The sequence below is a fragment of the Vicugna pacos genome, chromosome 2, assembly GCF_048564905.1.
Source record: "Vicugna pacos chromosome 2, VicPac4, whole genome shotgun sequence".
NCBI lineage: Eukaryota > Metazoa > Chordata > Mammalia > Artiodactyla > Camelidae > Vicugna > Vicugna pacos.
This window is the reverse complement of record NC_132988.1, coordinates 103,814,238-103,837,065: the sequence shown is the minus strand read 5'-3', so window position 1 is coordinate 103,837,065 and position 22,828 is coordinate 103,814,238. Positions and strand designations below refer to the sequence as shown.

Genomic DNA, 22,828 nt, shown 5'->3' with positions numbered 1-22,828 from the left:
CCTTCATGATCACTTGGATTTAAGATAAGTAAGACAAAATTGATTTTTTTCCTTTATATATGACTTTTTGAAATCAGAGCTAAATTGGGATATTCATGTAGAATCACTCAGGTGGATCAGGTTTTGCTCACAAATATTCAACGTCTCCCCACCACCTCCGTGGGGAGAGTGTTCTTTTCCTTTTCCCCCCCTAGACCTTGGGCTTGCCAGTGTGGCCTGCCCTGGCCAAGTGGCACAGCAGCAGGCAAGGCTGAACTAAGGTGTGAAATGCGCTGGGCAGGGGGCCTTGCCCACCTGGGCCCCTGCCATTCTCATGCTGCCCCTCCAGCCTGGGCCCATGATGAGATACAGGGAGCAGACTTGAGCCCAACTCACGCTCGGAGAAAGCCCCGCTGACCAGGCGTCAAGCGGAACTGCCCCGCTGAGCCCCGCCTGCATCCGCCAACACTTTGCTAACCCACAGATGTGCGGGGGAGAACGATCTGTTCTAAGCCACCGTGTTTTAGAATGATTTATTATGTGTGAAGAAATTGCTGACAGATACAATCATCATGAAGGTAACGGCTTTAAAGGTGGATACAGATGGGATGTACTGGGGGTTCAAGGAACACGAGCCATGTTGCTGTTGATCACGTGAGTTTTCCACAATGATGAATAATTTTTTTTTTCCTGGACAACGCATAGTATAATTTCTCTTTAATACAGATGGTGGTTGCATACCTGTGATATTCAGATATATGAAAACTGCAAGTAACTACTTTGTGTAAAGTTAGAGTCTAGATTTAAAAACTATAAACAGGTTATTCACCTACATAAATTGTCTTTCCAGATTAGAAAAGTTGTGCAGAGCCTAGAGTAATTAATTCTTCATTGCACAGGACTGTCCTAACCCTTACAGACCATTTAACACACAGCCCCTGTCCTCCAAATTCCAATAGTGCCTCTTAGCCCCTGTGCCAACCAAAAACACCTCCTGGCATTTTCAAAATGTGCCCCTGGGAGGTGGCACAGCCCTTGTTGGAATCACTAGATGAGATGATTCAGTGTTTCCTTCCAGCTCAAATATTCTCAGATTTTCTGAGTCTGATTTTAGTTGTCATTCAATCAGTGAATATGTACTAAATGTCTGTTATGTGCCAGCATCGTGGATATAAGAATAATACACAACCGTTGCTCTCAAAGGGTTTACGGTGTAGAGGGAAGCACAAACCAGCAATCAGGCAATTCTCATGTACAGTGATGGGCGGTACCACTGCTGGATGTTCAGGATGCTACAGGAGGATGTCCATAAGAGGAGCATCTAACCTAATCCTGGGGCTCAGGAAAGGCTCTCCCAGAGGAGGTGATGTCTAAGCAGTCATAAGAGAGGTCTGGTTATTAATTAAGCAAATAGGAGTAAGAGGTGAACAGAGAGGAAGGAGCAGGCAGCATGCTCTTTCCCTGAAGCAAGGACCTGGATGACCTATCTGCGGAGATTGTTGAGGGAGCACGAGCATTGAGTTGGAGGGATCTCGGTTCAAATCTGACCGCTGCTATAACCCTGAGCCGTTTTCATAGCTAAGCTTTATGAATTGCTCGCTATGTTCCAGGCACTCTGGTAAGTGAATGCTGTGGATTACTTCTTTTAATCCTCCCAACAGTACCTAAAAGGGTGGGTACTATTATTATCATCCCTCTGTTTACAGAATGAGAAATTGAGGCACAGAAAGGTTAAGTAACTTGCCTAGTCTAGCAAGCGGTGGTGTGGGATTAGAACCAAGACAATCTGACTGCAGAGTCAATGTTCCTCCCCACTCCCCTGCACAGCCTAACCTGGGATCCTGTTTCCTCAGCTGTGTGGCGTGTGTAACAGCAGCTCCTGTAAGCTGATATATAAATGAAATGTTTATATATTTAAGCACCAGGCACATTGGTAGAATATTTTTTAAAATAGTTATTCAACTTCTGATCCTTCCATTTTCAAGAGAGGAGCAGCATACAGTATACATGATTTTAGTTACAAATCATGTTTTTGAAAACCGAAGTGCCATTAAAAGAAAATGTATATTAAAATTAAGTTTGATTACATGTAAGAGATAACACAAAAAACAAGTGGCTTAAACAGACAAGGGTTTACTCTCACGTGAAAGGAGTTGAGCTTGACAGTCCAGTTTCTCCTTACTTTCTCTTAAGTTCACCTCAAGGTCCAAGATGGCTGCAGGAGCTTCAGTCTTGGTACCTGCCTTCCACAGCAGGAAGGAGCAGGGGGAAGGAATAAGGAGCTAAAACTCCCAGTTGAGTTGATTCCCTCAAGAAGGACTCCTGCTTAGTCTGGGATTAGGACAGACTGATGATGGGGTACCACAGTCCCGCCTCTCCCACTAAAGCAGGCAACACCACTGTGCCGGTCGTGCACCCGAGCTCCCTGAGCATCAGGCTGAGGCTGGACTCCAGCTGAAACCACGTCTCTGCCTCACTCCTACCCCTGCCCTCTCCTGCTTCTCTTCCTTCCTTCTAGGTTTCCCTTCAAAAAAAAAAAAAAAAAACCAAAAACCAAAAACCAAAAAAACAAACAAAAAAGCAACTTGCATAAGAATCTCCAACCTGGGCTCTGCTTCTAGGAATCCTGCAGTGTGTTTGTGTTTTTTTTTTCTGCCAAAATCTGCCTCCTTATAATCTCACCCAGGTTCTACTGCGTTGAGTAATCCAGGATAAATGGAATTCTCTTCCATAGGGTAGCACCTCTATATATTTGAATACAGCTGTAAAAGAGTGATGATATGTACATACCATTTGACTGTTGACAAAGAACTCTTGTGTTCATTTTCTCGTGTAATCCAGCACTCCCTCTGCTTGATGACAAGATACCGCTGTTTTGGGGAGGAGGCGCCAAATTCGAACATGTTTTAGTAGCATCTGCAATTATACTCTGTGAGATGAGAGTGCGGCAAGGGTCTGTCTCAGACAGCCCTGCCGTGTCTCCCAGCTTTCCTCTGCTCAAGGATTTTGTTGTACAAACTGAAAACATTATTAGACAATAAAATAAAACATTCATAAATTATTGCTCATATTTAGAACCTCTTCAGCAAAGATCCAACATATGCAATGAAACATACATATATTTACAACCAGGCCAAATCTGCTCTACTGAAGGGTCATCTCATCTCCCGGCTAAAGTCTTACGCTAGGAGGGTACTGACAGGTGCTAAGGTGCTAAGGCTGAGGCAGAAAATAGGTGAGCTTATTGTACAGGGTCCAACGAGTTGCCTGGGAGTCGTCCCCCGCCCCCACCTCATCCCACCCTACTCCACCTCTGGCCCGGGACCCCTGGGTGGCAGCCTCTGGCCTGCCTGGGAAAGGGTTTAGAGGCGTAGCCTCCGCCCCAGCGGCCGAAGATCCTCCTAGGAGCGCGGGGGCGCTGTGAGTCACTGCGGGTCATGGTGGCGCTCTTTCTCAGCCTCGTTGGTTCAGACTAAGGCTTTCGGGACGGCGGCGGGAAGATGGCGGCCCCCAGGGACCAGCTTGGAGCCGTGGAGGAAAAGGGAAGCTCGGGTCGCCAGGGGAGCTCAGGAGTCGAGGTGGTTTTTCCCTCCGATCCCGCCACCCCCGCCCCGCTGTGCCCTCACGGTGGGTCCGCGTTTGGGCTCAGGCTGGCTGTCAGGCGCCAAGGGGCGTGGGTTAGCCTGAAGGTGCCATGGGCTTTTAGGACTCCCGGATTTTGTATCTGCCTCTCTTCCCCACCGTGTGTGATGCCTTTCTCTGGAAGTTGTGGTTTTCCACTTAAGAAACCGTCGTAGAAAGTCCCCACGGTTGTGGTTTTGGCTCGACAGCTATTACATCTTTTTGAAGGGACGAGGCAGAGGCTAGACAAAAAGGATGCATGTTACTGAGTAATTCCCATTGCCAAGTACTTGGAGATTTCATGTGTTGCTTTGCCATCTTTTCAATTAAAAAAACATTAGGAAGCAAGATAGAATGAATTCTTGCTTAGAAACCAGACCCAATTTTTCTGTAACTTGGGGAGAAAGGGTATGTACAACTATAAAGCTCAGATTTTCACTGAAAGGATAGATGAGCAGAGGTTTCAAAGTTCTCAGTTGTTGGACCCTTCCTTGTGTCAGGACACAGGCCGTTCACCATGTGGACCGCAACTAAACTGACGATAGCATTTTCTTTCTGGAGAGACCAGTTTTCAAAACTTTTAATTTCTTAAGTAGTCAGTGCCTGAATGTCGTGACCTTAGGGGGAAAAATTACGCAGAATAGTACATTTAATTATGATAAGTTGTGCATTAAACTAAAACCAATTTTATTTAAGGGCGGTGGAAACTAGGAACTGACATGTTTTTTCCTATTTTGGAACTAGGACCCACTCTTCTGTTTGTAAAGGTGAACCAAGGGAAAGAAGAAACACGGAGGTTTTATGCCTGCTCAGCGTGTAGAGATAGAAAAGATTGTAATTTTTTTCAGTGGGAAGATGAAAAGGTATGTAAACTTTTTGACTATATATATATTTTTTTTTAACAGGGGAAAATCAAATTTATTATGGGCACACGGAATTCTCAGGGAAATGAAGAATTCCCTATTTTAAAATTTTTGATGTGTGTGATATTTTATTGAGCATGTATGAGATAAATCTTTTAAGAGATGAAGATACCATGTTTTTTGGCTGGAGAGACTGGTGTTTATATTTGCTCTAATTTACTCTGATTACTGATGTCTTAAACTACTATCTCAAAGACTGAGTTCCCTTTAAGACTTTCTGAGATGTTATTACGGAGTTGCAAATACAGATTTCTCCCAAAAGAATATAGGTGATGGTCACTCAAGGAAGTGTTTTAGAAAAACACTTTCTTGGAAACATTTGCATTGGACATCCTTTTATTTATTTATTTTTTAAATTGAAGTATAGTTGGTTTACAATTTAGGTTAATTTCTGGTATACAGCAGAGTGATTCAGTTACACGTGTATATATATATATAGTCCTTTTCATTATAGTCTATTACAAGATATTGAATATAGTTCCCTGTGCTATATACTAGGACCTTGTTGTTTAACAGTTTTATATATAATAGTCAGTATGCATTGAACATCCTTTATACAGCTGGCGGATGACCGATGAAGGCACTTAGAGATAGTTATGAGCTTGGTATCCTCTTGGACTCAGCTCCAATTAAAGTTTCTGAAAGTTTTAACTAGAACATTTTCAGGTTTGTTAGGTTTATTGGAAGACAGTCTTGTATGTGCCTCTTCTGCAGACTTGTTAAGACCACCAAGTGTGATTAATCTCTCAGTGCTTTAATAGTTGGTTACTGTTTCAAACCACTCTAGGATTTTCCCAGATTAATGTGTTTTGTTTTGTTTTGTTTTCCCCTGAAATGAATGTTTGTTTACAACTTTGAGCTGCTTGAATTTCTGGCTTCTCAATGTCAGAATGTGATACTAGTTTTTCTAGGGTGGTAGCAAATTTGATGGTTTATTAAGTGGCTTTACTTTTGCACTCTTTCAGTTGTCAGGAGCTAGACTTGCTGCCCGAGAAGCTCATAATCAAAGATGTCAGCCTCCTTTATCCCGATCGCAGTGTGTGGAAAGGTACTGATGCAGTGTCATTTTTCATTTATTATCTTTTTTTTCCCTGTGCCCTTAAGTTTAATTAATTTATTTTTATTGTGATAAAGTATATCTATAACATAAAATTTGGCAATTCAGTGGCCGTAATTACATTAACAGTGTTGTGCAACCATCACCGCTATCAGTTTCCAAAATTTTTTCATCACCCTAAACGGAAACTCTGTCACCCTGAAGCAGTAACTCCCTATTCCACCTTCCCCCAATCCCTGGTAACCTCTAATCTACTTTTTGTCTGTATGAGTTTGACTATTCTAGGAACCTCAGATAAGTGAAATTATCAATATTTGTCCTTTTGTGACTGGCTTACTTCACTTAGCATAATGTTTTCAAGGCCTATCCATGTTGTAGCATGTGTCAGAAATTTATCCCTTTAATGGCTGAGTAATATTACATTGTATACATGTACCATATTTTGTACATCTGTCAACGGACACTCAGGTGTTTCTACTTTTTGGGTATAGTGAATAATACTCAAAACATCAGTGTATAAATATCTGTTTGAGTCCCTCTCTTTATTCCTTTTGCATACATGCCTAGGAGTAGAATTACAGGATCATATGATAATACTATGTTTTGTTTTTTGTGGAACTGCTAACCTGTTTCCTACAGTGGCTGCACCATTTTACATTCCCCCCAGCAATGCATGAGGGTTCCAATTTCTCCATGTCCTTGCCAACATGTGCTATTTTCTGTATTTTTTATTATAGCCATCCTAGCAGTTGTGAAGTGGTATGTCATTGTGGTTTTGATTTTTATTTCCCTCATTACTAATGATGCTGGCCATTTTTTCATACACTTTTTGGCCATTTGTATGTCTTCTTGGGGGAGTGTCTGTTCAAGTCCTTTGTCCGTTTTAATAAGATTGTTCATCTTTTTGTTGTTGAGTTGCAGGAGTTCTTTATACGTTCTAGATGTTACACCCTATTACATGGTTTGAAAATGTTTTCTCCCATTCTGTAGGCTGTCTTTTCACGTTCTCAGTGATGTCCTTTGATAACATAAGAGTTTTTAACTTTGATGAAGTCCAACATCAATTTTTTTTTGTTATTAGTGCTTGTGCTTTTGGTATCATAGCCAAGAATTCATTGCCAAATCCAATCTCATGAAGATTTACTGTAATTTTCCTTTTAGAAATATTAAAAGAACCACAAAAAACTTTTAAAAGCTGTATACATCTATTTTTAAAAATCTGCATTTAAAAAATATTTTATTGGGTGAACTGGAATTGAGTCAGAGATTAATTTTTTGGCAAACCTGTGAAAAGAACTTATCCCCCTCCTGTGTTGTAGGCGTCATGTTCTGTTCACTGGGAGAAAGTCACAAAGGGGCCTGTGGACTAGGTTGCTGATGACATAGGTTTTCACTCTCATGACAGCTCCTTCTGGTTACCTGGGCTCCTGTGTTTAAGAGGTTTCTGAGATCTTAGCCAGGGTAAGTGGAAAGAAGTACTGGGATCTGTTAAAAATGTCTTTCTGAGCTTACGATTTTAAGGCCCTTTGATGGAGGAGGCTTTTAAGATAACTTGATTGCTCCTTAACTACTGAACTTAATCAGTGATGTCTGCTTAATTTATGGGAATTAAATCAACAATGAAAAATGTTGAAAAGGGAATTAATGTAGATTGAGCACCACTGAGCTAGGCACTATGCTAGCTGTTTTCCGCGAGATATTATTTAATCCTGCCAAGGTCGTTTACTTAGAGGAGAAAACTGAGACTTGGACAAGTAACTTCATCAACTTCATACTACTAGAATGACTGAGCAGTGATTCAGACTTACGCCTCTTTGATTCTGAAGTGGTGTTTTTAGGCATAAAAGCAGATAGTAATTAATATATGATGTATAGTAATTTAATTTAAGGAAATATAAGGCTTTAAGGCATAAAGAATTTTGTAGAGATGTATTATTATGAGACTATATAGCTTAATGAGATAAAATAGAATATTGAAGAAGCAGAAAGTAGGAAATAGAAAAATATCACCCATGGTTTCTCTCTTTGAACCCAGGACCTTGGTCATTTTGTAGTACCTCCTCTTGACCTTTTTTTAATATGCAGAGGTTTGTTTTACAAGGTTGTGGTCATCATGTATACATGGTTTTGTCCTTTGCCTTATCACTTCTGTCTGATAAGCATGTAGTTCATTTTATTACATAAGGATATTGGTGATTCAGTTGAACTCCATAAGAAAATTTAGATGTTCTTCTTTCCTTACATAATAAGATGTTAGTCTGGAGCTAAACCACAGTTCAAATTTTTGTCCTGCCAGAGTATGGTTCTTGATACTAAAAAATTTCTGAAATTCATATTTCATGTTAATTAGAATATAAAAGCACTGGCTAAAATAGGAAGCATTAAATTTTTTTTAAGTTAAAGTTATTTCTTGGAGGCTGTAATTTTATCTGTTATTTAGTGCTGGTTTTTGAGCACATGTTCTGATAAAGTAATTTTCATCATCTTAAATCATCTGTGACCTATAACTTCAGGTTTTGTTGCCCAAGCCTCCGATCCTCCCTTCCTGCATCCATCCATCTATTCATCCAATTGTTTATTCATTCTTTTTTAAGGGCTCAAAAAAAACTTAAATGGCTAGTAATGGAGTTGAGCTTTATTTAAAGATGATATAGTAAAGATTTCTAGTCAAGATGGCGGAGTGGTAGGACCACGAGCTTGCCTCTCCTCGCAGCTGCAACAAAACCACAACTGAATGCTAAACAATCATTGAAAAAAGACTGGAACCTAGCAACAAAGATCCGCAGCTGGAAACATAAAGAGGGAACCACAGCAGGTTGGTAGGAGGGGTGTGCTTGCGATATAATTGGGCCCCATACCCCTCAGGTCGGTGACCCATAAACTGAAGATCTATTAAGTCACAGAGGCTCTCCCACAGGAGTGAGAACTCTAAGCCCCACGTCAGGCTCCCCAGCCCAGGTTCCGGCATTGGGAAGAGAAGGAGACCCCAGTACATCTGGTTTTGAAGGCCAGGGGGCTTGGCTCTGGGAGCCTCACAGAACTGGGGGAAATGGAGACTCCATTCTCTTGGGAAGCACTCACGGAAAGTCACGTGCAACAGGTCCAAGGGCAGAGGCAGTGATTTCATAGGAACCTGGGCCAGATCTGCCTGCTGGATTTGGAGGGTCTCCTAGGGATGTGGGGAACGGCTACAGCTCATTCAGGGGACATAAAAGCTGGTGGCAGACATTCTGGGAGTGTTCATCTACATGAGCTTTCCTGGAGGCTGACATCTTGACTGGATCATTAGCATCAAGACCTAGCCCTATCCAACAGCCTGTATGGAAGCCTCTGGCCAAACAACGTACAGGGTGGGCTGAAAAATTGTCCTGAACACTGGAACTTGACACAACATTGTAAAATGATTATAAATCAATAAAAAAATGTTAAAAAAAAATACAGGGTGGGAACACAGCTCCACCCATCATCATCAGACTTCCTAAGCCACAAAGGCTTCTAGACACAGCCATACCCATCAGAGGTCCAGGACCGAGCTTCACCCAGCAGTGGACAGGCACTGGCTCCTCCTGCCAGGAAACCTGCATAAGCTTCTAGTCCAGTCTCACCCACCAGGGGCAGATACTAGAACTAAGAAAACAATAATCCCAAAGCCTGTGGAAGGAATCCACAAACACATAGAAAGGTAGATGATACGAGGTGGCAAAGGAATATCTCCCAGGGTAAGGCATGAGATAAAATCCCAGAATAAGAAGTAAGTGATGAGGAGACAGGAAATTTATCTGAGAAAGAGTTTAAAGTAATGATGGCCAAGATATTCAGAGAACACAAGAGAAGTATAGATGCACAGAGTGAAGTTTAGCAAAGAGTTGGAAAATATAAAGAATATCCAAACAGAGTTGAATAAAATCACTGAAATGAGCAATACACTAGAAGGAATCAGGAATAGACTAAATGAGGCGGAAGAACGGATCAGTGAGCTAGAAGACAGATTAATGGAAATCACTACTGCAGAACAGAAAAAAGAAAAAAAAATGAAAAGAAATGAGGATAGTTTAAGAGAACTCTGGGACAACATGAAGCGCACTAATATTCACATTATAGGGTTCTCAGAAAGAAGAGAGAAAGGGCCTGAAAATTTTTGGAGAGATAATCACTGAATAGTCCCCCAACTTGGGAAAGGAAACAGTTACCCACGTCCAGGACGCGTGGAGAGTACCTCACAGAATCAACCCAGAGAGGAACACATCAAGGCACATAGTCATCAAATTGATAATTAAGGATAAGGAAAAAATATTAAAATTAGCAAGAGAAAAGCAACAAATAACATATAAGGGAACTCCCATAAAGTTATCAGCTAATTTTGCAACAGAAACTCTACAGGCCAGAAGAGAGAGGCATGATATATTTAAGTGATGAAAAGGGGAAACTTACAACCAAGAATACTGTATCTAGCAGGGCTCTCATTCAGACTTGAAGGAGAAATCAAAACCTTCACAGATGAACAAAAGCTAAAAGATTTCAGCACCACCATACCAGCTTTACAACAAACGTTAAAGGACCTTCTCTAGTTGTCAAACCATAAGAAAAGAACAAAAAGAAGAAAGAAAAAAAAAAGAGAGACCTACAAAAGATTGCTTTGGCTATTCTGGGTCTTTTGTGGTTCCTTATAAAGTTTGGAATTGTTTGCTCTAGTTCTGTGAGGAATGTCATGAGTATTTTGATGGGGGTTGCAGTGTGTCTGTGGATTGCTTTGGGTAGTGTGGACATATTGATAGTGTTGATTCTTCCAATCCAAGAGCACAAGAAATCTTTCCATTTCTTTGTGTCGTTTCAGTTTTTGGAGTATAGGTAACCTCCTTGGTTAAGTTTATTTCTAGGTATTTTGTTGTTTTTGATGTAATGGAAATGTTTCTGCCAGTTATAAAGTTCTGGTTTTTGAAGTGAAAAAAAAAAGTGAATGAAGGGCCACAAATGGCAAAATATCCCTTTTTATGGGTGAGTTGTATTCCATCACATATATTTATATATGCTGCATCTTCATTAACTATTCACTATTGATGTGCACTTAGGATGCTTCCATATCTTGGCAATTATAAATAATGTTGCTGTTAGTAATGGGGTATATGTATCTTTTTGAATTAATTCTAATTTTGTGGTTGGCTCTATTCCTTTGATAATTATGTAAGTTTTAAAAGCTAAAGTTCTAAACGTTCTTAGAAACAGTGAACAGTAGATATATGTAAGTTAAAAATACGTGTGTAGTAAAAAAAATGACCTATAAAACCATGAAAGACATGGAAGAAACTTAAAAGACATATTACTAAATGAAAGAAGCCAGTCTGAAAAGGCTACAAACTATATGATTCCAACCAAATGACATTCTAGAAAAGGCACAGCTACAGAAACAATAAAAAGATCGTGGTTTCCATGGGTTTGAGGAGAGGGAGGGAGGGAGGAATGAATATGTGGAGTACAAGGGATTTTTAGGGCAATGAAATTATCCTGTATGATACTATAGTGGTGGCTACATGTCATTGTGCATTTGTCAAAACCCATAGAATGTACGATATCAAGAGTGAACTCTAATGTAAACTATGGACTTCAGTTAATAATAATGTGTCCATGCTGGTTCATCAATTGTACCAAATATGCCACACTGATGAAGGATGTTGAGGGTAGGGGAGTATATATGTGTGGGTGGGGAGGGCTGTGTGTGAACCCTCTGTATTTTCTGCTCATTTCTGCTGTGAACCTGAAACTGCTCTAAAAGAATAAAGTTATTAAAAAAAAGATGACACAGTAAAAAGAAGAATGTGTTAAGTGTTGACAGTATTCATAGACAGGATTGAATACTCTGGAAAGTCAAAAGCTTTACAGCTCACTTGTGTCTTAGCTGATCAATACAGTTTAAGGAGATGGAATTTGAACAGGTTTTGGAGGACGGGTTAAAGTGTAAGCTTTTTGAAATGTAGTATCATTGATTTCACTGCATCATTTTATAATTCAAGCTGTTAAGGTTTCTTATATGCTTTGAAATCAATCATTCCTCAAAATTAAAAATTTTGGCTTTTAAAACCAAGGGATTACTAAATTACCTATTCTGTGTTATTAATTACTTATTCCCTTAGTGTGCTCTAGCTTGAGACTAGCAGTTTATTCTTGCATGTAAACAGACCTAAGGGTGACATACTATTACTTGAGATTATAATTATTTTCTAATTTAACTTTGCACAACTCATAAGTTATCTTATTAAATAATTATATTTGAAAGGGTTAAAATGCATTTAAACATTATCCCTAGTCTAAAAAGCAAACTTTTTATCTGTTGCTGTGACACAGCGATAGCGTTTCATTGGCCAGTTTAGTTTTGAAATTGTTAGTGAGGAAGACTGGTAGCTACTGAGGTAAATTGACCTTTGTTGCTTGATTTTTGTTGTGGACCTGGCAGTGCTGCACAGATTTGTAGGTTCTACAGAACAGGATTTGATATTCATTTTTCTAATCTCACTCTTTGAGCCATGCTATATATTTCACATGTGTTCAGTTGACAGATTTACATTTTGTGCCCGAGACTTGACTTTCTACATAGTTTTTAGCTGCCTGTTATGCCCTGAAATGTGTTATTCTACTATGTGGTATATTGGCACCTTTATCATGACCCATGAAGTCTTAGGGAAGATATATTTTAATGCTAAAATCAGCATTAATTTATGTGCATCCAGATAGTTTTGTTTAGTTGATGTTTCATTTGGTTATGTTTTTTTCAGGGCTTATTTAAACTCAAATATTCAAGGTCTGCTATTAGGGAAATGCCATAAACATTTGTCTACTCTCGGAAAGGCAAATGGAACAGCAAATGGAGATCAATAAAAATGACATTTCAGAATGCTAGCCTGCAATTTGTGAGTCATGCTGAGCCATGCAGCAGAATGAATTTCTTCTCCCCACACCCCGGGTTATGTGTCGTAAGTACAAATAAGGAGGGTGCGCTGAATAATCCTTAGCTCTGGAGAGTCTCAGGTTCTTCCTACCAAACTTTAAAAAAAAAAAAATCTTGTGTCTGAATGTTAAATTTAAAGCCATATGGTTGAATGATTATGATGTAATTTTGAATAGAGAGAAGTATGCACAAGATCTCAGTTGATCTTTGTCAAGAGGAGGTTAATAAACTAGCAATAAAAGCTTTCTGAAGGACAGTTTCGACAAGGCACAAAAAAATACATCAGTGGAGTTTCATTTTATGTTGTTCTTCTTTTCCTTCTTTTAAAATAAACTTAGTGCCTTAAGATAGTCCTATATAGTGAGGGAATTGTCACACTAGCTCCTCATTGCTTTGAACTTTCATCTCTTCCTGGTGATTCTGCAGCTTCTCCTGCCTTCGGTTGGCATTGCTTGGTATGTGACAGGCAGTCCTTTTGTATGCATTTAAGTAACAGGACCTGATACAGCATCATCTATTTGGGGAGCTTCCTTTCTCCTTTTTCCTATAAAGCCCTTGATTGTTTTCATCATTTATTCAATGATGAAAATTTACTTCTCTAACGTGAAACGTATGCTTCACCTTCATTGCTCTGTTCTGGTTCCTGACTGCATGTGTGGTAACTTTGTGTTTTGGGACTGGATCATAGGGTAATGGCAGTGACACTCCACTTGTGGTCTGGCTGATGGCAGTTACAAATCACATCTCAATACTGTAGATGCTAAAATGTGAAAATGTATGCATCTTAGAAGTGATGAAATGGGGTGATTGGATTTTGCTTTGTGATCTAGTCTGACAGGCTTTCTTTTAATGGGTGGATATAGCCTGTTTTCATAGTGGATATGATGGATATGCTTGGTCTTAGTTTTGTTGTATTATTTTATGCTTTCTGTTTTTATTGCCTCTTTATTCTCTTTCACGTTCTGGTCTGTGTTTGCTTTTCTTTTTTTAATGTGTGTTTCTTCTATATTTTTGTTCTAATTGTTGCTTTTGTAACTTTTTATACCATATTTAATCCGTTTTTTTTAAAAGATTGTCTTCATCTAAAAATGAGAATTGATGACTTAGTATTATTTCTTTTTCCTTTCTCTTTTTTTCTACAATTACTATCCAATTTTAGTTGATTATTTCTTTTTAGGGTTAACTTTTATGTCTTTCAATAGTGCTTGTAGCTCTTTTGATTTTTCAGTTTTAAATGATATCTTTTGTCCCCTGGCTCTAAAACATGAGAAAATCAGTATACTTCCACTACCTCCCACTTTCTCTTCCCCTTCTGCTACCACTTTTATTTAGATTTATATTATTTACATTTTGTACTCTACGCATAATGCCCATATTTGTTTCTGTTTTTATTCTGTGGTTAAATGGATTTAGTGCTGACTGACAGCCCCTTTGCTGTACTTTCTTCACTTATCTCCTATTTGCCTGAAATTCATCCTCTAGCAGTCTTAATTTTTTTTAAAGCTTTTACTAATCAAAAAATTTTAAATAAAGATATCTATATGGCTATTGTAAGATTCCATTTATATAAAAAATGTATAGCTCATAATGACGTCTTTCCTACGCTGCTTTTTGTTTTCCTCCTAGTTAATAGCAGTTTTGGAATTTTTGCTGTTAAAGTGCTGTTTGCTTAGTTATTTATGCACTTATCACTGATTCAACTGCAGACTCTGCCAGGATTATTTGAATCCTTTTAGAACATTCAAATGTAGCATCATCCATCAGTTTCGTCTTCTTGGAGAAATCTGTCCCAGAGCTTTCAGAAGTGCTCCCATTTGGGATGGTTGTCCTTTCTGCTTGGCATCCAGTTGTTCAGCAGGTTCTTCATGAAGGATCAAGGTTAGATAACCATATACCCTGAGTTCTTCCAAGTCCATATGTTTGTTTAACTCCTTTGTTGTTTTTTTCTTGAAAGTTTTTTATTAGCTAACACATGGTAAAAGAACGTACAGTACTTTTAAGTCCATTAAGATACTTTAAAATATACTTAATAGTTCAATGTGTTGATTTAAACTTTAGGTTCTTAAAACATTTTTTAACAAGTATACTAGTCAAATGTTTCTACTATTAAATCCAATTAATTTAGTTTTTAAAATCAAATCAAATCATCACAAAGAAACAAACATTCATAGTACTCATTGCTTTGAAATCATAGTTACATGGAGAAGTGAAAATTAAGTTGGGAAACTAGAATCCATTTAATAAACTCTTTGATAAGATTCTCTGGAACAAAACCTCTTCTTTACCTACATTGGTCTTTTATTTTTTCTGGTGGAAATACTCTTTTTTTTGACGAGTTCTGACATGAAGGTATCTTGTGAAACCATCACCACAATTAAGAATATCATTTCTGCCAGAAGTTTCCTCTTCTGCCATCGTCCTGTATTCCTCTGTCCCCAAACACCGCAGGTAACCACTGATCTGCTTTCTGTCACTATAGATTAATTTGCATTTTCTGGAATTTTGTATTAAGGAATTATACAATATATACTATTTTTTGAGGGGAGGTGTGTCTGGCTTCTTTTACTTGGCATAACTATTTTTGATATTTATCCATGTTGGTGTGTGTATCATTAATTCATTCCTGAATAATATTCTGTTGCAATGATATATTTTCACTTGTTTGTAGACACTTAGGTTGCCTCTAGTTATTGCCTATCAAATAAACCATCTATGAACATTTGTGTATAAGTTTTTTTGCAGACTCATGTTTTTATTTCTCTTGGGTAATTACCTAGGAGTAGAATGGCTGGATCATATGATAAATACATGCTTAACAGTACAAAACTACCAAGCTGTTTTCCAAAGTAGCTACATCATTTTACATTCCCACTAGTAATTTATAAGGGTTCTGGTTTGTCTCCATTCTCCACAATACAATTATCTGTCTTTTTAGTTAATAACCATCGTGGTGGGTGTGATGTGGTACCACGTTGTTTTGATTTGCATTTCCTTGATGGCTAAAGATGTTGAGCATCTTTCCATGTGCTTATTGGCTATTTGTATATCTTCTTTGGAGAAAAATGTCTATTCATTTTCTTTGCCATTTTTTAAATTGGGCTAATTGTTTTTATTGTTGAGTTATGAGTTCTTATGTATTGTAGATGCAGTTCCTTTACCAGATATACTGTTGGCAAACATTTTTTCATTCTTGAGTTGTCTTTACATTTTCTTGATGGTATCCTTTGCAACACAAAAGTTTTAAATTTTGATTAAATCCAGTCTATTTATTTTTCTTTTATTGCTTTTGGTGAGTGTCTTTTGAGGAAAAAAGTTTAAAATTTGGATGTCCAATTTATTGTTGTTTTAAATACTTTGTGCTTTTTAAGTCCTATTTAAGAAATTCTTGCCAAATTCAATCATTATTTTCTCCTATGTTTTTTTCTAGAAGTTTCATAGTTTTAGCTCTTAGATTTAGGTTATGATCCATTTTGGCTTAGTTTTTCAATGTGTTATGACATAAGGGTCAGGCTTTTGAACTTCTCCAGCGGCATTTGTTGAAAGTTTTATCCTTTCCACATTGAATTGACTTGGCCCCTGGTTTAGTTTCCTTTTGTTGCGGTCATAGATCACCACAAACCTGGTAATCAAGTTGGTGGCTTTAAACAACACAGATTTGTTCTCTTACAGTTCTGGAGGTCCCTAGTTCACAATCAGTCTCACTAGACTGAAGTTGAGCTGTTGGCAGGCGAGGGTGTTTCTTCCGAAGAATCAAGGGAGAATCTGTCTTCTTGCCTTTTCCAGCTTCCAGAGGCTGCCTATATTTCCTGACTTGTGGCTCCTTTCTTCATCTTCAAAGTACGTCACTTCAGTTTCAGCTTCTGTCATCTCATTGTCTTCTCCCTAACTTTATACTGCTGCCTTCCTTGAAAGAACCCTTGTGATTACATTGGGCCCATTCAGTTAATACAGGATAATCTTCCCATCTCAAGATCATTGACTTAATCACATCTGCAAAGTCCCTTTGGCCAAATTCTTAGGTTCTAGGGATTAGGATATGGGCATCTTTGTGGGGGCATTGTTAAGCCTGCTGCAGCACCTTTGTCAAAAGGCTGTTGACCATTTATGTGGGTCTTTTTCTGGATTCTCTGCTCTGTTTTACTGACCCATATGTATATTTTTATACAATGATCACATTGTCTTGATTACTGTGAATTTATAGTAAGTTGTCTTGAAATCAGGTAGTGTTGAAAGTCTAATTTTGCTTTCCTTTTTCAAAGCTGTTTTGGCTGTTCTATATCCTTATCATTTTCATATGAATTTTAGAATCATTTTTTTCAGTATCTACAAAAAGCCCTGCTGGGATTTTAATTGAAATTTTGCTGAATTTATAGGTAAAATTCAAGAGAATTGACATCTTAATAATACTGAGATTTCTAGTCCATGGCCAGGGTATATCTCTCCAGTTGCTAAATCATCTTTAATTTTTCTCTGTGACATTTTGTAATTTTCAGTGTAGTGGGGTTATGTATCTCTTGTCAGATTTATCCCTAAATATTTTATACTTTTAATGCTGTTTTAAATTGTTATGTTTCAGATTTCAGTTATTGCTGGTTTGTAATATTGCAATTGATTTTTGTATATTAATCTTTTATCCTTATTAAGCTTACTTACTAGTCTTAGCAGCTTTTTTGAAGATTTCCTTAGGACTTTCTACATACATGATCATGTTGCCTGTGAATAAAGAGGTTTTAATGTTTCCTTTCTAATCTATGCCTTTTATTTCTCGCCTTATCAAAGTGGCTAGGATTCCCAGTCAATGTTGAGTAGAAATGTTAAGAATAGGTAGCCTTGCTTTATCTCGGTCTCAGGAGGAATGCATTCAGTCTCTCATTAATATGGTGTCAGCTGTAGATTTTTCTTACATGCCCTTTATCAGGTTGTGGAAGTCCCTTTCTGTTTCTAGTTTTTTGAGAATCTTTATCACAAATGGATGTTTGATTTCTGTCAACTGCCTTTTTTTCTGCATCTAATGAGAAGATAATTTTTTTAGACTGTTATATAGTGAATTACACTGACTGAATCCAAACATTAAAGCAACTTTGCATTCCTGCGGTCAACTACACTTGATCATGATGTATTACTGCCTTTATGTATGTGTTTTTGATTGACTAAAATTTTATTAATTTTGAGTTTGTGTTCATTAAGTATAGTGGTCTTTAGTTTTCTTACAACTTTTTTTTTTGGTTTTGGCATTGGAGTAACATTGGCCTAATGAAATGAATTGGAAATTATACCCTCCTTTCTTTTTTCTAGAAGAATTCATATGGAATTGATATTGCTCCACTGTTTTCTTGTTTCCAGTGAGAAATGTGATATCATTCTTTCGTGCTACAACCGAAGAATAATTGTGACAGAACAGATGGCTGGTCAAAAAATATTTACTGTCTGATCCTTTATAGTCCCTTGCTTTTGAAGGTTTATCCTTTAGCCTTTTGGCAGAACCAGAGCAGCGTTTGGGGTGGGGCTAGTTTCTCCCCACTCCTGAGGCTGTCCCTCCAGAGCTCTCCACCTGATGCTTGTGCACGCGGAGGTGTCTCACTCTGCCCGGCGGTGTTCATCTGCTCCCCCTCGGTGGGTAGTCTTCTCATGCACATGCCAGTCAGTGCTCAGCACAGGCTGGAGGGGAACCTCAGCAAAGCTCCGAGGCTCCCTCAGTGTCGTGCTCGCCATCTGCCCTCCGCATGCTCTGTGCGTATTGTCTCCCTGCTCTCCCCTGTGACTCTGGCCTCCCTGGCCGCCACCAGTTCTAACTCTGCATGTCAACTCAGTGTGCTCCATTGGGGTCTCCGTCCTGTGCTGCCGTCTGTCCACAGGAGGAAGCGGGCAGCTGTTCCACTCATGCCTCTGCTCCCTTCTCTTCTCATTCATGGTTTGAGCTGCCACTTGTCCACACATGCCACATGAAACTGGTTTCATATATTATCTGTTTTTTGAGGGCCAGGATGGTAAATCTGGTCTCTGTTGCTGTCTCATGGCTGGATGTGGACATCTTCAACAATGAACAGTTACTAATGGGCGGTAATAGTAGTAAATTCAGTGTATCTATTGCTGAGGAGGGTACTGGTTTTTTCCACTTGCATTTCATGGCTCTGCTGACATTCTTACTGTGAATTACTACTAAGGTTTCTTCTAATAGCGCTCTCCTTTTTCTTTCCAGTCATAGATAAAGCTGTCAAAAAAACCAGTTATCATAGAAATAGAAACATTTAAATTACTGGCACAATAAGCTTATTTCTTGCTGTAGCCCATTCAGAACATCTATTTGTCACTGCCTTCGGTGCTCTGAAGTGAAACTGTGCTTAGATACAAAAAGTTTTAAAACCCACTTTGATTCTATGTCAAGTTTCCAGTTTTTATAGTGCAGTTCAGAGTTCAGTTCTATGGAAACCATATGACTCTTCTCAAACTCTTAAGACTCTTTTAGTGCACTGTTTGACATGCTTAGATGGAGACATTTCTGACCCTTCATGAACCCTAATAATCTTACTTATTTTCCTTTTGTTTTCTTACTCTGGTTTCTTAGCTGGTATTACATGTACAAAATCAGTTTTAAAACATTTAAAACTGTGATCATATTCTCTTTTTAATCATCAATAATAAAATGAAAAGAAAAAAAAAGTAGTGATGTTGAAATCAGATATAAGGGTGACTTGTAAGCGATCAAATAGGGTATCTGGTATCGTATTTTTTTTTAGGCTTTAATTATTATTTTGCTGTTTTGGGGGTGAGTGTCTCAGAACTGCTTCCATCAGTACTGCTAAGAATAGAGGAACTTTGTAAGAACATTTTTGCTTTTAGGAGGTAATTTTTCTTGCTAAGTATGCCATAAGAAATTGAAGAATGATCTTAATTTCTCATTTTAAAATGACTGTCTTACCGAGCCAGACTGTTTAACACTTCCAAGTTAGAACACATGGATTTGTCAATAAATTTAAAGGTGATAGTAGTCTCCATTACTACTAAGTTGTTTGAGTAATATATTATATTCACATTTTAAATGGATATTGATCTTCATCCAGTGACTAAATTGGAGCATCTCAATTCTTATGAAATCGCTGATTCTTTTCCACTTTATAGGTATGCAGCCAGACATAAATTCAAGCCAACATTCCACAGATTTTTTTTGGTACCCTTGCTTCTTTACATGGTACTCTTTGGAAAGTAATAATACTTTTTGCATATTAAAACTGTCAAAGATCAATTGTCTTTAAAGCAACAAACTTAAAATATATCCCTTTGTGTTTTGTGTGTCTTGCAGGTACTTGAAGTTTATTGAGTTGCCCTTGTCTCAGAGGAAGTTTTGTCAAAGATGTCAGCAGTTGGTACTGCCAGACGACGGGGAGAAGCACCGTGAGCATCAGATAGTGGGTGACGTCTCCATCACCCAGTTAAAAAGGCCCAGTCAGCTCCTCTGTCCCTTGGAAAACAAGAAGACAAATGCCCAGTATTTGTTTGCTGATAGGAGCTGTCTGTTCTTAGTGGACCTGCTCTCTACCCTTGGGTTCAGAAGAGTACTATGTGTTGGAACACCAAGGTATGTTATGTGGTATTTTAAACACTTCTATCACCCCTATTTAAAGTGTAAGAAAATTTATTAAGTAGTTATTTACTATGTGCAGGGTACAACATGAAGCTTCAAGTGTGCAAAGGAAGCATAAAGCATGGTCCCTCTGTGACAGTTTGTAATCTTTATTCCGTCTGAGAGAAATCCTTACAGATTTCTGATATGTGATAGGAGATGCTTTCTGATTTGATTCTTAAGTTGTTTATTATAACTTTAGAATTCTTTGTTTCAGATAAGCTCTACTCTTTAAAAAAATCTGCAAAATTGAAACGATGCTTATACCTGTCAAATTTTCTTCAGTGTTTCATTGAAATATTAGAAAGATCAGGAGAACATTGGTGGGTTTTTATTTGTTTGCTTGTTGTCTGTGGCATTTGTAATTTCTTATTAAATTTGCTTTCACTAATTGCTTTAGGTTGCATGAGCTGATCAGGTTGAAAGCATCAGGTGACGAGAAGTCTAACATTAAAAGCCTTTTATTGGATATTGATTTTCGGTAGGTTTACAAAGTATGTTTATTCTCCTTCATTGTCTCCTGTTTCTTTTTAATGGCTTCCTCCTGTTCATCCTGTTACAATCCTTTACCCAACATTGAGAAGCAGTAATGTTAACAAGCATCATGTTAATCAGAGAAACTCAACATGGACTCTTCCATATTTCAGACAGGGAGACAGTAGGTTGCTCTTTTTTGCTAGTGTGCTTCCTAAATTTTCTCTGTGAATGGGTCCAGCTGTCTTTGGCTTATAATTTAGAGATACATTTTTATTGAATGAAATTTCTTCTCATATACTTGTTTTTCAAAGATAATTCTGAATTACCTCTAGGATTTTGTTTTGTCATGATGTTTTAAATGTGATGACATTTATTTTAATATTTTTACCACATGATGTGCTTTCTGTCTTTCACTGGACATAGCCTGAAGTGAAGAGAGTGCTAACTGTGGAACAGACAGGTCCCCAGGCAGAGGATAAGCAAACAGATAGGCTTTGTGGGAGAGGGTCAGAATTAAATGACACCTGATATGTTGGACAAACAGAAGAGACAGCAGACCATACCTTGACTCCCCTATGGTGATAATTGAGAAGATACAGGTTTCTGATTTACAACACAGAATGGCAAACGTGTCCATCCATAGACTCTCTGATTCTGTAAACTTGAAGTACTCTTCCTGGTCTCTGTAATTGTTTGAATTTCAGGAGTTCATGGTGAGTGTGTAAGACACCGTGTTCTTAGTATATTTCACATATTCTTGAGTGCATTGAAGGAACCATGCTTTGAGTTTCTTTTTATTTAACCTGATAGAGTCTATTTGGGTAATATTCCAATATTTACTGGAGAGAATCTATGAAATGATACATACTTTTTCTTCCTAATAACAAGGCAGACAGATTTTTAAAGTGTAAAAATTCACAATAAAAAGTATAGCTTTCATCTTTATTTTTCTTTAGATTTCCAAGTAAACTTTAGGTTATCTAAGATAAGCAAGTACATTTCTCAGAAATAAGCCACACTTTCTGTAACTTTCATCTCATATTAACAGAACTAGCACACTTTACAAGTACCTGCTTGATGTGAGCGATCCTCAGCGAAATCGAATCCCCTAGGTGATAATACAGACTTCTTCAAGAAAACTCAGTTTCTTTTTTTAAATTGAGGTATGATTTGCTTAAAATTTACCATTTTGAAGTGAGTATTTCAGCAGTTTCTGGTATATTCACTAAGTTTTGCGTCCATCCCCCATAATTCCAGAACGTTTTTAATAACACTGAAAAGAAACTCCTTACTACCCCTAATAACCCCGCTAATCTGCTTTCTGTCTCCATAGATTTGTCTGTTCTGGTTGTTTTATACAAATGGAATCATACAATATGTGACCTCTGTGTCTGGCCTCTTTCACTTAACATAAGGTTTTCAAGGTTCATCCATGTCTTAGCAGATAAGTGTACTTTTAAAAAATAGCTGTATAATTTTCCATTGTATGAATATGGTAGTTTCTTTTTTTAACTACCACGTGTCTTTCCTAAAATATTATTGTTAAATTATCACAAATGTATTATTTTAAAGGTAGAATTTTAACTTTTAGATTCTTTTAATACCATTATTAACAATAACTATTAACAATAACTGAAGTTTAGTGAATGATTGTCATGTGTCAAACCCTGTTCTAACTTACCTGGTCCTCATAATAGCCCTGTTAGGTAGATGCTATTACCATTCTCCTTCTCCTCAGAGGAGAAAACTGAGGTGCAAAGACATTAAATAACTTGACCACAGTCACAGTTTATAAATGGCCAGTCAGTCTGGCTCCAAAAATTAAGTTGTCCTCTGGAAATAACCTTGCTTTTGAAAGTATATATAAGCCTTTCTTATATAGCCCATTTCTTTCTTGTCATCCTTCTAACTTTCCCTTTCTCCATCTACAGCAGTTTTCCAATAAGTTAATAACTGGTTTCCAGATTATTCATATATTTAGAATAAGGCACTTATGGTAGTCAGGGATCTTTCTTTCATTAGAGGCCTGGACATTTGTTTATGTCAGAGAGCATGTATTGGCTCTCGTTACTGGAGTCTAGGATACAGCAGGCTTTAGCCCAGTTGAGATCCTGAGCCTCACACAATGTTGTTAAGGCCATAACAGGTATATACCTATGAATAGAATTGCTTGGTCATACAGTAATTTTATGTTTAACTTCTTGAGGAAC

The 22,828-nt window shown here is 37.9% G+C and overlaps 1 protein-coding gene across 5 annotated transcripts in view; it reads left to right on the top strand.

Annotated features, from left to right (window-relative positions):
* Positions 1-3,356: 3,356 nt before the first annotated feature.
* ZCCHC4 (zinc finger CCHC-type containing 4) overlaps positions 3,357-22,828 on the top strand; it is a 42,056-nt gene continuing 22,584 nt past the window's right edge. For 3 of the 5 annotated variants that reach the window (XR_012062326.1, XR_012062321.1, XR_012062323.1), the window contains exons 1-5: positions 3,357-3,606; positions 4,345-4,463; positions 5,489-5,571; positions 19,821-20,096; positions 20,542-20,622. Coding sequence is in view for 2 of the 5 variants with exons in the window: in XM_072945590.1 (XP_072801691.1) it covers positions 3,480-3,606; positions 4,345-4,463; positions 5,489-5,571; positions 19,821-20,096; positions 20,542-20,622 (686 nt within the window). In the remaining 3 variants the exon portion in view is untranslated. The remainder of the gene's footprint in view (positions 3,607-4,344; positions 4,464-5,488; positions 5,572-19,820; positions 20,097-20,541; positions 20,623-22,828) is intronic. The other 2 variants (XM_072945590.1, XM_072945593.1) reach the window with 2 other exon arrangements.